The sequence below is a fragment of the Punica granatum genome, chromosome 7, assembly GCF_007655135.1.
Source record: "Punica granatum isolate Tunisia-2019 chromosome 7, ASM765513v2, whole genome shotgun sequence".
Lineage (NCBI taxonomy): Eukaryota > Viridiplantae > Streptophyta > Magnoliopsida > Myrtales > Lythraceae > Punica > Punica granatum.
This window is the reverse complement of record NC_045133.1, coordinates 9,050,423-9,068,062: the sequence shown is the minus strand read 5'-3', so window position 1 is coordinate 9,068,062 and position 17,640 is coordinate 9,050,423. Positions and strand designations below refer to the sequence as shown.

Below are 17,640 nucleotides of genomic sequence, written 5' to 3'. Positions count from 1 at the left end.
AATTATTTTCTAAAACATTTTTGGAAACACGGTTCCAAAGAAGTTTTAAAATTACTTTTCTTTTCAGAAGAAAAACTCATTTTAATTAAAATCACTTCAAATGCATATGGTGGCATCCCCATTTTTACCAGAAATATGTAAATGGGGAAATTACATCCGGGGCAGAATAAAGTGATTGAATACATGTATGAAATAGTTTTATTTCAGGCTTTTAACTGAAAGGCCACGACAGAAGTAAATAAAGAAGAGAAACAGGCGAAGTAGGGGGAACAAAGCATTGAAAACGGACAAAAATGACTAAAAGCAGATGAATAAAAGATCATGCAATCGCAATCAATCCAATCATAAATGTATCCCTCAGGAATACAAGATATGGCGTTGACAACGCAATTTTAACTTTTACGTGATGTTTGGTTCATGAAAATCCATTGGAATCGGAATTCCCATTCCGGACCGGTTCCATTCCCATGTTCCTCGGTGCAAATGGAGTGAGAATCGAAATTCTGTCGCACTCCAATTCGGTAAAAACAGAGAATTGCGACTCCCTCCATTTTGAATTAGATTTGTAATTCTAAGCTCTGAAGAATGGTTTTTGTTTTATTTACACTTATTGCCACCTCCCATCGCCGTCGCCGGTCGCCGCCCTATGTCCACCCTTGACCGTCAAACCGACATCTCCCAACCGGTCTAGGTAAGGCAAGGCTAGATCTGGCCTCACCGTGGTCAAATCTCACCGGCAAGGGTAAGTTTCGCGAGTCAGCCCGAACCCCCAACCTCTATTACAGACCAAGGCGATCGAGAGTGAGTTTCGACCGGGACTACCACGTCTGGGTCCGCCGACCATGGCTCCCGATCCTTGATTCGCCCCAATCGAGGCCTCGCGACCCCTGGGCTCGGCTCGGAGTTCACGGCGGACCAGACGCGGTGGTCCCGGTTGAAACCGTTCATCTTCCTTGGAGCTTTCCGTCCATGGGCGTCTGCTACGTTACTGTTCATCTTCTTTGAGAGGAAGAAAATGAACATTAGGCCCTTTTTTTTTACTTTACATTATTTTAATATTTTACTTTGGTTATTAATTTTATTATTCTCTTCAATCAAACAAACAAAACTTTTTTTTAGAATTTCAATTTTATTCTCCTCAAATTTTATTCTCTATTAATTTTAATCTCCTTCTATTCCTTTACAGCGAACCAAACGTCACGTTAAAGCCCAATTATATGTGCTCGCTGATTTCTATTATACGAAATTAATGCGATGTATGTGATACATATTATGAGTAATACTAATTTTTTTGTCTCATGCTTTGCTCGGATTCATTTTCATATATCTCTATATCATTTATTATTGTAATTATTTACATTTTAAAACATTAATTTCTCTTAATAAAAATAATCATAATTTTAATTATTACTTTTATTTTTCAAATAATAATCTTCAATATTTTTTGTTATAAATTAGAGTATGTTAATTATTATAATAATAATTTAAAATTAATTATTTCAGTTAATAAGTTTCATTTTTAAAACAAATTTGTAATATAGATCTATCGCATATATTAAGTTTTGTAATTAAGATAAAAATTCGTTTCGTCCTTTTTAAAACATTCTTTCAGATATTCGTATTTTTAAGTTTTATTTTATTTTATTTGTGAGCTTAAATTCATAATGCTAGGTGATAAATTTTTTTTCTTTTTATAGGATCATATATTTTCTATAAGTTCTATATATAATTAATTATTTTTTGTTAGTTTTATATAATTTACATTGTGTATATATATATTCATTTTAAAATATACCCAAACACATATATATACATATAATTTTTTATAATCATTAGTCCTATTTTTGAAAAATATATTTACTTTTTAACACAATAAAATATTTTTAGTGCTAATTTTATGTTTCATAGGATAATAAATTAATAAAGTTAGACTAATTTTAAATGATTTGATAAATATTTTCAATAACTGACTCAATTACTGTGCATTGTATATTTATTTAATCGTTATATACTACATGTTTACAAAAAATTGAATACATATTTTTCAAATGTATAGTTTTATGACATTCTTATTTCAAATATTTAATATTTATTTTTATATAACAATAAGTTCATATATTATAATAAGAAATGATGGCTCGATACGTGGTATCTTCTCCTCACGTAAAAAAGCTTACGTGACAGTCACACGAATAGGAAACTCTTATGAGAATAGTCAAAATTAAATAATATTTAATATATATAGATAGATTGCCAACGGTGATACTAACTTAGATATTATATTCTTCATACGGTGTAAATTTCTATCATGGTTGGCAGCCTCCAAAGCCGCAGAAAGTCATCCTGGAATGTCCATGATGTACAGATATTTTGCTGGAAGTGACCAGACCAGATATCGATCAATTGCAATAAGCCCATGATGCCCTAATCCCCATGGGAAAAATAAAAAATTTCCCCACTCTCGGGGGTTCTCCGTTCTGCCCTTTTCTTTTTTTTCTTTTTTTAATTAGTTTTAATTTCAATTTTTTTTAAAATAATTTCTTCCTTTTCTTGGGTCTCTTTAAACCGGCGGGGACAATGTAGCAGTAATTTGATTGATCCGTCCGCTCAATGAACCCTATCTTTATGACCCCGAACCAATTATCCCGAGAGTTTTTCCCTTTTTTATTTTCAAATTTAGATTCATGTTGCAAATTGATCTTGTATAAAGATAATTCTTTAAAATTAGAATTTTAATTATTCATATGCCAATACTCTCAACCTTATTTGTTAGTTATGATATATTCTTTTATAATCTCTATACCAACAGTCATGTAACTACCGTTCTCAAATTCAAATGCAAATCGTAATAGATGACTTTATTAATGAGTCTAAATTTAAATTAAATAATCCTAAAATTCCTTATAATTTATTAAAATAAAAATAAAAATAGTCAAACTGGTGGTTGAACTAATTGTGTTTTACTTTTAATATTTTCTCTTTTCTCTTTTCAATAATTGTTAATAAATTGATGTTTAAGGTTCGTCTCGAAGCATTGGCATCTTTCGGGATTGTCCCAAAACGAAATATTGGAACATATGCTCTGATAATTCTAAACAAATTAGTCGATATTTTATATAAGTGCAATGTATAAAGACTATTAAATGAGAAATTGCAAGTACTTATGTATGTTACACAATTAAAAAAAAACTCTAAAATGTATCACTCAATTTTCTCTTCACTTTTTTCTTTCCATTTCTTATTTTAACATCCCAATTTTAATTAAATAAGAGGACAAACTTTTACATACTTCTAATACGCAAGTTTGTCGACTGTTATATATACAAAATCCTTTCCTACTACTTATAAGAACTTTCCTCTTAAGAATATATTCTATCATTTCATATTTATTTATATATACCATTTTTTTCTGTGTGAGCCCTGATATCCAGAATCTCAATGGCCTGACTAATTCAGTTCGAATCGGGTCGCTAAGGCATAAAACAATCCCGGCATGATTTTTTTTTTCATTCATAAGACTCAAACATAATACCTTTCTTAAAGGAAAAAAGCGTCGTACCACTTGAACCAACCCACATTAATCATATGTCTCAATATTTTGATTTACTTTTCATTGTTAATTGTAAGTTTAAATTGGATATAAAAATTATTAAATGGAATACTTTCAAATCCCAAAAAAAAGTATTTAGAAATATATTTTCATTTGAAAAATAGAAAATATATGACATATATTTTAATTTATATAAAAACTAATTTTTTATTTTAAAATGATGTAAAATAGTTATGAACAACAAAATTTTTTGACCTCCGCGGCATCGCGCGGGCAATTCCTTATTATACTTTATTTCTAAGTTATTTTTTGTACTTTTTATTTATACACCCAATATGTTGAAATATATCAGTCTTTCACAAACAATATAAAGTAACTGAATATACTAATTAAATAACATTTTTACCCCTTCAATCAAAAATTAAATTTCTATTTTATAGATTTATAAATTTTAAAAATCGCACTTACAAAATTAGATCGCTTAATAATGTAATGTAACTTATAATTACAAATTATTTTGTATCACATTGTATATTATATCATAAAACACAAATACTTTCAAGGTATTCAACAATGAATTATAAGGAAAAGATACAATTAACGAACTTAATTAAGATCTAGCAATGTCGTTATTACTAAATTCTATATTACATATATGTTTATCTTTAAAATTTTCTATTATTATGTCGGACAAACAAAAATCTTTATTTATTTTAGATCCTCTCGCATGTCAAAGTGAATGATTTCTTTTTGAAGAAACTTATTTAAGCTGGATAAAAAGGTTTTAATATGTTTTCCATAAGGGATTTTTACTAAATATTGTTTGGCTAAAAATCGAAGGACGCGAAGGACAGATATACAAGGCAAATCAAATTTAAGGTTTAACCTGTTCAAAAAATAGAACCAATATATAGCCATTTCTTCTGTCATTATCCTCTCTTCCTTCTCTTCTCCTTCTCCCTTTCCATACCTCGGAGGAGAAGGGTAAACAAAATTCATTCTTGCCAATAACATTTTTGAACTAGTGATAATACTACAAAAAGAGAAAATTTACAACACAATCTTTCCAAACTATCCGATCCACAGGGAAGGTATGTCCTAAAATGAAAAAGATAAATTGGCCTTTGCAGGCCTCTCAAAGTTTAAAGGGTTGTATGAAATGGCTAAAACCGTTTCAATGGAAATATAAATGAAACTAAAAAAATTGCCTGAATTTTGCAAAACGTTAAAACAAGATAGGCCGGCCTTTTCTTGCGAATATTCAAAAATTTTGATAATAAATTAGCCCCACTTTTTTAATTTCTCAGAATTCTTTGATAATTGCATTTATCATTGTATAGATATACCTTCCACCAAAATGCTTGCGATTATATTCCTCAGTCCTGATTTCACATGGGGAAGGTGATAACACTCTTCTTGAGAAGGAAAATGAGGGGGGAGAATCTGATGAAGAATATGCATGAGTTATATATATATGTATACGTATACGTATATATATATATATCTAATAAAAATGATAATAAAATTAGAAAAAAGGAACAACAATTAGGAAAATCACAATTTAATTTGTTTTATTTGTTTTCTCTTATGTCTATTTAAGGTTTGTGGTGGGATTTTTCTTCGGTGGCATCCCATGGTATGTAGGGACTTTTCTTCTATTTTTCTCGCAATTGGACATAAGAGAAAAGCCCGGATACATCGCTTGTGCAGTAGCTGTAAGTACTTTTAACCCTCCATATATATAATTCCTTCTGCTATGCTTCCGAAATGAAATTTGGGCTAATTAACAACATATTTTGTTGTCTTAATTCATTTTCCTCAATCCACCATCACTCCATGGGCAATCTTTGCATATTTCGAGGAGGGCTAAATGGTGAAAATTTATCATTAATATAAATTCTCAAATTTCTGACAAATAACATTATCACCTTTTTATTTTACTTAATTAGTAATTGAATTAAAGACTGAGAAAATTGTATGATTTTTTGACGAAAATTGAAATGCTTTAATATCTCCAAATATTTATATTTTATTGACCTCCTTCTTTTGCATTTTGATTTGGCAGTCCGTGCTTGCTTTTGTGGCTATGACCTTCGGTGTAACAAAGGGAGCTCATTACTGGTGGAGTTGAAGTAGTTAATTCCCCTGTACATTATTTTTGTTTGAAATTAAAGATTGGGAAGTTGTGTTAAGCTATGTATTATTTATTTTCCTTATCTTCTTCGGTAATTGATCGATTAAATCATCGATCCAAAACTTCTTACCTTGCTGACTTACTTCTGAATTTAGTTTATTTACATGTGACTCAATCCTGTGATCCTGTATATCTCACTACTAGTAGATTAATTTTCATGTTTTCCCAAATTAGTTAACTTGCTCTGCATCATATCTTTTCACATTTACTAGTGAAAGGGGAGAATTCAGGACGTATGTAGATGTCTAGTTCAAAGAAGGCAAACTTCTAGGAAAGGCAAATGAGTAGTAAAATTGTAAAGTCAAAAGAGGCAAAACACGACAATTTCATGAAAAAATGATAATTTTGACAACACATGCTGCAAACTTTTGGAAATTTTTCGAGTCCAAGTGGCACGAGCGTCTCCCGTGCCCCTCTATATTAATCCCTGAAGGGAGTCGTGTTTGGTCAATATATATAAGGCTAATAGTTGGAGCAAAGTACAAAAAAATATCACGAATCTGACGGACCATGTGAGTGTATTTCCATAGTACAATATGCGGACTACTATTGTAACCCCTTGAAGTTAATAAAATTAAAGATATGTTTGATCACTTAGCATGTATTTATTTTGAGTTAATTAAATAAGTGTTTAAAAACTAGTTACAAATTAATTATAAGGGAAAATAAATGGAAGAAAGAAGGAAAAATGAGAGATGAGAGTCTAAATTACATAATTATTAAACCAAAAATCACTTAATGAGTAAATAAAAATATTTTGAATAAATCATTTTTCGCTTATTATTGTCCATAATTGCTCACAAAATATCTTCTCATCATTTTCATTTCTCCTATCTTCCTACATTCTTTTAGATTCGTTGAAATCTATAACTAGTTTGGCCTTTCTTTTATATTTATTATTAATTTTTCTCATTCTGTTTAGCGAATTAATCTACAAAGTATTCATTGGATGCTTTTGTTTTTCAATAACAATTTTATTCCTCCAAATATACCTACTTTTTCGTTGCCAAAAACATATAGATTTTATGTAAGGCGACTACTACGCCTTATAAATTCTATGCAAGGTGACTACTACGTCTCAACGTACTTCATTTATGTTCTCCTTGCATCAGCAAATATTTAGTAGTTCATGAAGTATCTCTACTTCTGAATTATTCGTAAGGTTTGCCTATACAAGTCCATCTTCTCATCATCGGCAATATCGTCAAAAACTAGATTTTGACTGTTAGAAACTTACCATTTCAAGTTTTTTTTTAAATTTTTCATAGCTAATAAACTCCACGAAGTTTGATTAACATTAAAAAAAAAAAGAGAATAGATTCTCTGCGAATTAATTTATAACTTATTGTAACCTCGCTTTTTTATGCAAAGTCGACATTTGGAAACTGTAACGAGGAGAAAATTTGTACTTTGATTTGTACGATTTTAGTAGGAACGAAATTTGATACTTGATTATATATCACACATAGTGTTATTATTCACAAAAAAAAAATGTATATGAAATTATTTTCGAAACACTACATTTTAATTTCTATAAAAACTTACAATTTTACGATCCAATTCCGCATTATGATTTTGTGGACCTAGAAATTCAATTTTGATAGCCTTGCTTTTCGGTGAGCGGTCCGTCATTTTCAATTTGAACCGATTTTGGGTTTGGGCTCCCACCGACATCCTGGACCGACTCTGTCATCAGTGAGGCCCAGCCCAAAGAGGCCCGGCCCACGATGAGCGTACAATAGTCTTCCCGTTCCCGCATGTCCTCCTCCATACCCTCCGGCAATCGATCAATCAACGGAGACGAGCAAAAGCAAAGACTTGCAGAAGAATAATGGCGGAAGAGGAAGGGAAGAAGAAGCGGGTGGCGGTGGAGTCGCTGGGATGGCTGACGGAGTCCTCCATCATGCCGAAGAAGCACCGGGAGATCGCCGGTGTGGGCGCCACCTCCATCCTGGAGCTCAAGGCCCAGCTCTACCGCTCCCAGGAGGACGTCAAGAAGTCCAAGGAATTGGGCGCCCCCGACGCGGAGTTCCACCGCGCCAGGAAGATCCTCCCCGCCCCTAACCTCTTCTCCGCCAAGAACTCCGGCGTCGAAGCCCGCGCTCTCAAGTAATTCCACATATTCAACTCCCTTCCTCCTCCTCTCTTTGTCCCCTCCCTCGAATTCTCATTTTTTATCATTAGGAAGCAAGCTCTGCTTCTTCGATTCCGTGCCGCGAGAGTAACTATGCGAGACGCACTTGTTCAAAAGTTTCATTAATCGATCGATAAACCAGTGGAGTTCTGCGTCATCTGAAATGTTCTTTCGAATCAGATTGTTAGGGTTTGCTATAATAGGCTTTCCTCATAACTGCGCCGAATGAACTCGGAGAACGAGGCCATAACTGCCATTATAGTTGGGATGCATTTGCCAGTCTTTTGTCAGTGTAATGTGGACATTGGTCTGTGTATCTTGATCTCGAGGAAGAGGAGATATAACTGCAGTGAATGAACTCGGAGAATGTTGTTCGGATAATGAATCTGTCTTGTTGATAGTGGCAAAAGGCCTATGCTCAGTTAGCTCGCATTTTAGATGAGAACGTGCGAACAGAGGCTAGCTAAATAACATTTTCCAAGTTTTATTTATGATCGGTTGCGGCAGTCTTGAATTGTTCGAGTGCTAGAATGAGATCCCTTGGTTTTGGGATTTGTTCTTATATTCGAGGTACTTGTAGTCTTAAGGGCGGAATTAAGTTGGCGTTTTAAAAAATCAAATTGTGTCCGTGTCGTTCTGCATCTCACAGAAGCTTACGGAACTTATGCAGAAGTTTAATTTATTCGGTGTGTGAACTTGGGGATGGAGTCCTTTCAAGACCTTATCATGACTGACTTCGCATATTAGATCATTAATGTTCTTGCTGATATTGCAGAGACAAGCTTGAGCTGAAAGCGGTAAAGGATGGCACGAATAGCTATGAAGCATTAGAGAGGAAAGCTCAGTTATATGAGAAGCTAGTTAGAGGCGAGCTGTCCGACGAAGAAGATAAGGAGAAGTATTGTGTAGACTTCTTCCAGAAGAACCTTGAGCACAGTGAGGAACCACAGTCACGGGGCCATGAAAACCCTGCAGCGGAATCGTCGGAAAATGATGATGATAATGATGCTCCAGAGCTATTTAACACAAAAGTAGAGGGTCCAGGGAGAACATCTCGGGTCCTGGATAATGATGAACACAGGCGCTTTGTTCGGTTAGTATTTCACATCTGAAATATGCTTTTCCTAAAGTAGGTTGTCTTGTTTAGTAGTTGTTAGAAATTGGACAATTGGCAAGAGAAATCCCTAGCTGTAGGCAAACTACTGAACATACATTGTACGGTCTAGTGGTTCAGTGCCTGACTGGTGACAAATGAGAATGGGCCGTTATAAACTAGCTGACCTTGTCCCAGCTTGGCATTTTCTTTTTGTAAGGTATATCTCACTTGGGTGTTAACTGTCGTTGTTCTTGTTCTGACGTGGTTCTGATAGATTAATGTGGTCTGTCATAGTTCTCATTTAGCTCGAGTTTATCAGTTTTTCTGAACTTGAGTGAGGGAGATAAACAGTTCTGCTTGAGCAGTGGTCTGTATAATGCAAAGTTCTCATTGAGTATTGTGTAGACTTCTTCCAGAAGAACCTTGAGCACAGTGAGGAACCACAGTCACGGGGCCATGAAAACCCTGCAGCGGAATCGTCGGAAATGATGATGATAATGATGCTCCAGAGCTATTTAACACAAAAGTAGAGGGTCCAGGGAGAACATCTCGGGTCCTGGATAATGATGAACACAGGCGCTTTGTTCGGTTAGTATTTCACATCTGAAATATGCTTTTCCTAAAGTAGGTTGTCTTGTTAGTAGTTGTTAGAAATTGGACAATTGGCAAGAGAAATCCCTAGCTGTAGGCAAACTACTGAACATACATTGTACGGTCTAGTGGTTCAGTGCCTGACTGGTGACAAATGAGAATGGGCCGTTATAAACTAGCTGACCTTGTCCCAGCTTGGCATTTTCTTTTTGTAAGGTATATCTCACTTGGGTGTTAACTGTCGTTGTTCTTGTTCTGACGTGGTTCTGATAGATTAATGTGGTCTGTCATAGTTCTCATTTAGCTCGAGTTTATCAGTTTTTCTGAACTTGAGTGAGGGAGATAAACAGTTCTGCTTGAGCAGTGGTCTGTATAATGCAAAGTTCTCATTGAGCGTTAACTGTCAAATGCATGTAACTAGAATAAGTGGAAACCCAACTAGATACCACTTGTTACTCTCCAATCCCAAGAGATTGCTGGTGTGATATGGATGCTGATGGGGGACATCTTTTTCCATTATTGTTTTGCTTCAGGGAAGTTCATGCAGAAGTGAATCAAGCACGAGAGAAGGCCTCGGAGCTCAAACAGCGGAGGCAAGAGCAAGCGACGGCACGTCGTGAGAAACTTCGGCAGGCTTATCTCAAGAAACAGCTGGAAAAATTGAGAGCTGGTTCCACCACTACAGAAAAGACGTGATTGTCGACAAACACTAAATCGTAGGGCGGTCATGTTTCTTTCATATCTCTATTGCAGCATGGGACATGCTTCCTCTTAATTAGTGCCCAGGGGTATCTTCGATTTAATCCGATTAAGGGGATTGTCATGTTGGCAGATCATTGTAAGTTTCATTGTTCATATATTCTGCTCCCTTCTGTTATAGCATTGTTTGTAAGTCAATTTTGCGAGTTCTAAGGCAACTGGCTTCGCATATATTCTCATGGCAATGATCAGATATATCGATTGCATATTTTATTAGGATTTTGTAAGCTGATTGCAAGAGAAACAAAATGATTTTCAGTGAATCAAAGATGTGTCCTAAATCACAGCAAGATGAAATTGTCCCATAAAATGATGGATGGCGGTTAACATGCCGATTCATTTTCAATTTTACTTTGCCCTCGGTGCAATCAAAAGAAACTGCACGGTCTAGATAGGGGGGAAAAAAAAGACTTGCACTTGCAGAGAGCCAACATGTAGATTGAGGAGGTACTTGCTTCGCAAATACAAAAGGATTACAAACTCGAAACAAAATCTTTTTGCCTTTCTAATAAACAGATTAGCACACTCATGAATTGGAGACTAGATCAGAGGTTCGACGCAATAGATCTTAGTTTATTACATTAGAACAAGAACCTAAATGGCTTCAGGGAACTATCCCGGCATATTACTCTATGCAAATAAGCATTGAAAAATTACTCGCAAGGCGAATGCACATCCTCAGTGATGATGCACAGGCGACCTGAACAATCAGGGCTTGAATGCTGAGAAAGCCACGACGGAGTTGTGGCCTCCAAATCCAAACGAATTCGAAATTGCTGCATCAAATTTGATGTTAATATGAGTAAAACATTATCGATAAGGAAAATTTTCAACTAGAGAACTTATCTGAATAAAAAAGAAGATTGTTTTAAGTCAGATCAATAAAAAATCCTCTAATATTGTGTACGATGTTCACATGTCATGGGGCCGTAGTAAGGAATTGAAGCATTACCAACGTTCACTTCATGTTGCTGCTTCTTGTTGGCAACGGTGTCGAACTCCACTGATGGCTCTGGATTCTATGGTAAATTTACAAGGGATGAAGCCACAAAGAAAGCTCTTGCATAAATATACCACAGAGTAAACAGTATGAAATTTAACAATGCTTACAAATTGGTTAATACTGGGATGGAGCCACCCTGTGTTTATTCCCTTAATAGTCGCAATAGCTTCCAGACCCCCAGCAGCTCCAAGACAATGTCCGATCATCGACTGAAAATTATGATATGCAAGATCAAAGATATCAACAAACTTCATATTCCAGAGAGAGAAAGAGAGAGAGAGAGATAATAACCTTAGTCGCATTGATTTTAATATCCTTGGTGTTCTTAAAAACCTTCTTGATGGCATTTATCTCGGCAAGATCCCCGGCAAGAGTTGAAGTTGCATGAGCATTTATGTAATTGACCTGAAGATTTTCAAGAGCAAAAGAATAGCATCTTTAATTTACATGTCAACCACCACAATTCACCTTCACAGCAAAAGTGAACATGTACAAATGGTGGCCCCTCTTCGTGCTGGCTAAAGAGTTTTCAACCCAAGTTGCCCAGTTTTTCTTCAGGTATGTCGACCTGTGTTTCCTAGACTCATGAATGTTTAAAGTTATTAACCACGTAAGCATGTCCCTTTCAAAGTTGTCAATCAAAAGATAATCCGCACTTGATGGGATATTAAGAAGGTAAATAAATGGTACAAAGGAGATATATCAGTTCTTCAGAAAAAAATTGCACCCCTAACAAGTGATTGGAAATTCTCTAAAAGGTAAGAAATGATACCAAAGCAACAGCAATGCAATGGAACGATAGCAAATGGAAACCATCAGAAGCCAAAATTACCTCTTCAGGAGAGACGCCTGCATCTTCAAGGCTCCTCTCAATGCAAGAGGAGACCCCAAGTCCATCAGCCCTTGGATCAGTCATGTGATAAGCATCGCAGTTCACTGCACCTCCCAAGTACTCGGCAATAATAGGTGCTCCTCGTCTCATTGCATGCTCCAAGCTCTCCATCACCTGAAAAATCAGAAGGGAATCAAATTCTTGCCACCACAAGTTCAAAATCTGAAGTAAGTGTGTCTGTGTTTTTGTGTGTGTGTGTGTGTGTGTGTGTGTGTGTGTGTGTGTGTGTGAGAGAGAGAGAGAGAGAGAGAGAGAATCTATTAGATAGTCATACACAGGAAACTAATTAGGTATACAGAAGGTAACACAGCAAATTGTTAAGATGAGGACAGAGCTACTCAAAAGTATAGCTGATCTAAGCCTATTCGTAATTGCACTTAAGATGGAGAATGAGCAGAATTAGCCGTGGCCACACATGTACTTCATGAAGAGGCAGAAACTTATTTGAAACCATTTAGTGAGTCTGGGATTGAATAGAAAAGAAAGTATAGATAAATACAAACTTACCAATACTCCGGCGCCTTCACCCATTACGAAACCATCACGGTCTTTATCCCATGGCCTCGAAGCAGTTTGTGGGTCATCGTTCCTTTGAGACAAAGCCCTGCAAGCAACGAAGCCTCCCAAGCCTATTGGAATGATTGCGGCCTCAGTTCCTCCAGCAATCATAAGATCAGCCTCGCCGCGGCGGATATGATTGGCAGCAGCATAGAAGCAGTAGTTGGAAGTGGCGCATGCAGTAGATATTGAATAGTTTGGGCCCATCAGGCCCAGTTCAATAGCGAGCAGAGCAGAACCCATATTTGTTATGGCATAGGGGATGAAGAAAGGGGTGATCTTCCGGTGACCTTTCTCGATCAGAGCCTGAACCCCATCGGAGAAGACTGTTAGGCCACCCATACCTGTTCCGACGAGTACTCCAGCTTTAATCTTGTCAATCTGCAGAGACAATGAAAAAGCATTGTGATATAGCAATCAATACCATAAATCTTGTACCCAAGCAAAGAATCAAGTGGCAAATGAAAACCGGAATTCAAATCAATTACAGCTGAGATCAGGATAGATTACTACGCAAAAAGTGAAGACTCTCAACACATACACTTGCGCAAAATTTGTGTTTGCTTCACTAACACTGACAAGAAATATTGCCAACCAAAAGATACCATCTCTGGAGTTGGCAAACATTTGACATGTCGAGATAACACCAGCTTGAATCCAGAATGAGGTTACTGAGACAAAGCTCAACTACGGAAGACATAAACGCATTTCTCAAAATCGACATGGACTGACCCGTTTCATGTAGAAAAGAAAAAATAAACAAATTTGGCACGTTTCACGTAACCTGCCAACCGGACATGGCAACGCATGAAAGCGACATGATCCCGACATTCTAGAGATTCAACACTTTCTGCATCTACAAGTGACAATGTAGCTAATGTTGCTTAAAACATCAAATGCGAGTTATCAGGAGAAGGGCACGACATTGCTGCGGACAAAATCCATGATTGTCTGCATTTACTGTTTCAGTTCGCATCAATGATTGCATAGTAGAATTGACGAGATTCAAGCATCCCGAATCAAAATCAGATTGCGAGGACATGCCATGAGGCGCAATTAATCGTGGTAGCAGAAACAAGTGAGGATCTAAAGGGCGAAAATTGATCCATTTGGACAGCAAACAGCACCTTGGAGAGGCGATCGTCACCGAGATCAGCGTCCTCGAGGGCCTTCTTCCCGGCGACAATGCAGTACCGGAGGCAATCGTCGAGCCTCCTGTCGTTCTTCCCATCGATGTAGCCCATTGAGGTGAAGCCATGGATCTGCCCAGCGAACCTCGTGGGGAACTTGGAGGCGTCGAACCGGTCGATTGGGCCGATCCCGCTCTCGCCAGCTAGGAGCTTCTCGTAGTACGTATCGACGTCAGAGCCGAAGACGGAGACGAGGCCCATGCCGGTAATTACGACGCGCTTCTTGGGGTCGGTCTCGCGCTTGGGGGCGGAGACGGTGGAGGAGACGGCAGCCCTGATGAGGGGAAGGGTCCGGCGGGGGGGTCTGAGGGCGGTGGTGGAGGGGGCATTGGTGGCGGTTTTGGGACGGAGGGGGTCGAGGGGGAGGCGCGGAGGGGCGGAGATTGGAGGGATTGCATGGTGGCGGAGGGGCAGAGGAGGGGCGGAGGAGTGGCGGAGATAACGAGGGGAGGGAGGGACAAGGAAGAGGACAGAGGAGATGTGGCGAAGGGGACAGAGTGAGGGAGAGAGAGCGGAACGAGTCTCCTTTTGTAATGTTTTGTTTATTTTTAGGCAATTTTTATTTATTCATTTATTCATTTTATTTAATTATAAAAATAAATGTAATAAATAGGAGGAAATGGATGGGTGAGTGAAGTGGGAAATTGGTGCCAAAGCGATGACAGGTTGGGGATTGTTAGATCAAGGAGGGAAAAGAACAACAAAATCCAAATGGAAGAAGCCCCATATCATCCTCAACCATGTGTTTCTTTTCCAATTTAGTCCTAAACCTTTTTCTTCATTCAATTATGTCCTTAACATAAAGGGGATAGAGGGCGTTTGCTATGGCTATAAAGGGCACCGACGACCTCGAAGGGTAACAAGTGACTAGCGAGTCCCCTAACCTAGGAATCAGAAGGTCCCCTCAAGGAGGAAGGATGGTTGTCAAGGGACTTCTATCCCCCCGAAATTGAGAGATTCCACTTGAAAACTGAGATCATTCAATTCTAAAGGTAAAGACAAAGAACACCAGCAACCTCGAATGATAAGGGACTTACTGACATAACCCCCTTATCACAAGAATCAAGAGACCCCCATTTCGATTGGGATCTCGTGATCGTGAGTGGAAGGGGCCTTGCCTCGCTGGTGGGCACCATTCCCCCTCTGAGTTATCTTGTAGTCCAAGAAGACACGACAACCTCATTAGGGCTGTTATGGCTACCAACGAGGCCTTTACTAGCCCCTACCCTTTCTCCTCCCCTCCTTTGCTCTGTTATTCTTCTTCTTCCTTCTTTTATTTTTTAAAAATTATAAAATAATTTTTCTAAACATTTTTTTGATGGAAGAGTATTTTTTGAATGAAAAAATTCACGGTATGACTAAAATGAAAAAGATATGTAACATTAAAGGCAAAGTTGAACAAAAATAGATTTAGCACTATAGTGAAAAAGCAGCACAAGGTTGCCCTATGACTTTTCCCAAATCCAAAAATGAACGAGAAAAAAAAATACGTTTCTTTCTCAACTTTATGCACTTTTACCATTTTCGTTTTAAATCTTTATTTTTTGTTATTTTGTTCTCAACATTTCTCCTTTTAGCCACTGTAATCAAAACGTCCATTTTTCCATTAACGAAATGTAATGTGGATTTTAAAACAAAGTAACAAATAGAAAATTAACTTCATTATCATAAATCAAGTTATTGAATATTTCGAGCAAATCCCGAAATTCAAAACTACCCATTATCCAATAAAGACCTAGAATACTGGAATAGTTTAATCCAATAGAAATTAATAGATCAAAATATTAATAAAGGCTTGCCATGTGTCCTTTATTTTTTGAAAAAAAAATCTATTCTTTATTAAAAATTATTTACGAAAATTAAAAAAAAATTTGAGATCGAAGCTGCAAACCACTATTGCTATCATGAGGTGCTGATGGCCTCAGAGGTTGCCGGTGAGTTTTTTAACTTTTATTTTTCTTCTATTTTTTTCTATAAATTTTTATTAAAAATTCAACCGGCCCACGGGTCAATTTGTGTACCACGTGACACTGCTGGGTGCTACATCAGCAAATTCCATCAAAATTGATAGAAGAAATGATGTTACGTTAGATGCGCAAATAAATCGATAGTTTGTATTTTCTTATATAATTTTTAAAACGTCGTGCCATAATTAAAAATTTGAGTAAGGTTATACTTTCTTTTATGTAATTAACCTTTTAGCTTTTAGTATAAAGAAGAGTCTGCGAATTGCAAAAACAGGATAAAAGGCGCGCGCACAAAAGCATGATCCTAAACATGTGCCTACTATCCCAAATGAATAAAAATTGGACGAAAATCTGATGTTCCTGGGACATCGGATCCCATTGGTCAAAGGCATCACTCATAGATTGGACGGATCCCATGAAGGAAGAGGTAAATTTCCGTGTGGAAATTAAGTTGGGATTTCTTGCCAAATTGTCAAGGTCTTTCGTCCATCTTATAGCTTATTGAGGAAGGATACTCAGCAAGATTTGGAGTAGTGGAGACGGACTCCTACCAAAGTCGATTCATCGTGCAAGAAAAATGCATCATGCATCCTGACCGAGAATACCTTCTTCTTTTTTTCATAGTAAAAACTCAATTGATTCTCGACTAATCCAGTTCGAGTAGAGTCGACCCACTAAGGGGTAAAACTTTCTCAGAGTGAATTTTCTCTATTCACAAAAAATCAGAGACGAAAACAAACGATGAATTACTTCAGCTAACTCACATTGGTGAATGAAAATACCAATTGGGTCAACCAAAAGATTGCAAATATTGTTGCATCAAGTTTATCAATAAAGGATTGGTTGGATGGTAATCAACTCAAACTCCTATGAGGACTAGAGCACAAGTTCGAGCACTGAAAAAAGCCCTTATTGCTAGGAGAAATAATTTTTGATACTTGATCTCCCAAATTGGGAGGGCAATATCTCTCAAAATATTTATTTACTCAAAAAAGGTTTAGGCAATTTTTCAAGGGAAAAAAAAAATAGAAAAATAACTACAGTGAGTATTGTATTTTGTAAATTTGAGTTTTTGAGATTGTCGTTTGCGTCATACTCCTAAACTAAAATTAGAGATGGTCATAGTTTCTTTAGGTTTTCCATAATTGTATAGCCTCTAATTAGTTTGGTTTCGCTAGATTATTAAATTGTTCCCATGTTCCTACCAGTTTTTTCATGTGACATTTTTTGGGGTAGAATGGAGGCCATAGGCTTGGAGAGTACAATACAAATTGGGTAAGGAAGTCCCCACAATATTATCAAAGAGAAGGGTCCTAGATGAATTTCCACGTGTCATTTCAATTTTGCAGAATTGGTAAGGGAAAATAATGTTAAATGTGGCTTCTTCTTCTTCTTTTTTTAAAATTATTGGCTATAATAAGGGAGCCCTATCAGAGAGAATAGGCAAAAATAATATCGAGAGATGAAAATTGACTCAAATTAATCTTGATTCATTTTTACATCAAACTGAACCCGACAGTTAAAAGTTATATCAAAGCTGTCATGTCGACCACATTTCGTAAAAAATGAGACGGAATCGTCTAACGTGACTTTTTAATATCATTCTGTAAACTCTGAGTCATGTCTTCCAATGAACCGTATTAGAAGATTGGGAATGAGATTCTTCATTGAACTTCCAGGAAGAAGTCATGGATATTCTAATTTGG

General features: G+C 36.7%; 2 protein-coding genes across 2 annotated transcripts; one reads left to right on the top strand and one right to left on the bottom strand.

Moving 5' to 3' along the window:
- Positions 1 to 7,524: 7,524 nt before the first annotated feature.
- LOC116213959 (uncharacterized protein At4g18257-like) lies at positions 7,525 to 10,540 on the top strand. The gene is made up of 3 exons (XM_031549127.1): positions 7,525 to 7,853; positions 8,654 to 8,971; positions 10,099 to 10,540. Exons 1-3 carry the CDS (start codon positions 7,576 to 7,578, stop codon positions 10,259 to 10,261), a joined length of 759 nt encoding a protein of 252 aa, XP_031404987.1. The 5' UTR covers positions 7,525 to 7,575; the 3' UTR covers positions 10,262 to 10,540.
- Positions 10,541 to 10,735: 195 nt separating this feature from the next.
- Positions 10,736 to 14,452, bottom strand: LOC116213958 (3-oxoacyl-[acyl-carrier-protein] synthase I, chloroplastic). The gene is given in 8 exon segments (XM_031549126.1): positions 10,736 to 11,100; positions 11,277 to 11,343; positions 11,435 to 11,536; positions 11,619 to 11,732; positions 12,160 to 12,333; positions 12,727 to 13,158; positions 13,905 to 14,326; positions 14,329 to 14,452. Coding segments are annotated over 8 exon segments (1,416 nt in total). The 5' UTR covers positions 14,366 to 14,452; the 3' UTR covers positions 10,736 to 11,032.
- Positions 14,453 to 17,640: the final 3,188 nt, after the last annotated feature.

Excerpts from the sequence above, each read along its gene's own strand:
- LOC116213959 (XM_031549127.1), top strand. The coding sequence starts at position 7,576 with ATGGCGGAAGAGGAAGGGAAGAAGAAGCGGGTGGCGGTGGAGTCGCTG. Across the intron at positions 7,854-8,653 it reads GTCGAAGCCCGCGCTCTCAA|AGACAAGCTTGAGCTGAAAG; the intron begins GTAATTCCACAT and ends CTGATATTGCAG. Across the intron at positions 8,972-10,098 it reads GAACACAGGCGCTTTGTTCG|GGAAGTTCATGCAGAAGTGA; the intron begins GTTAGTATTTCA and ends GTTTTGCTTCAG.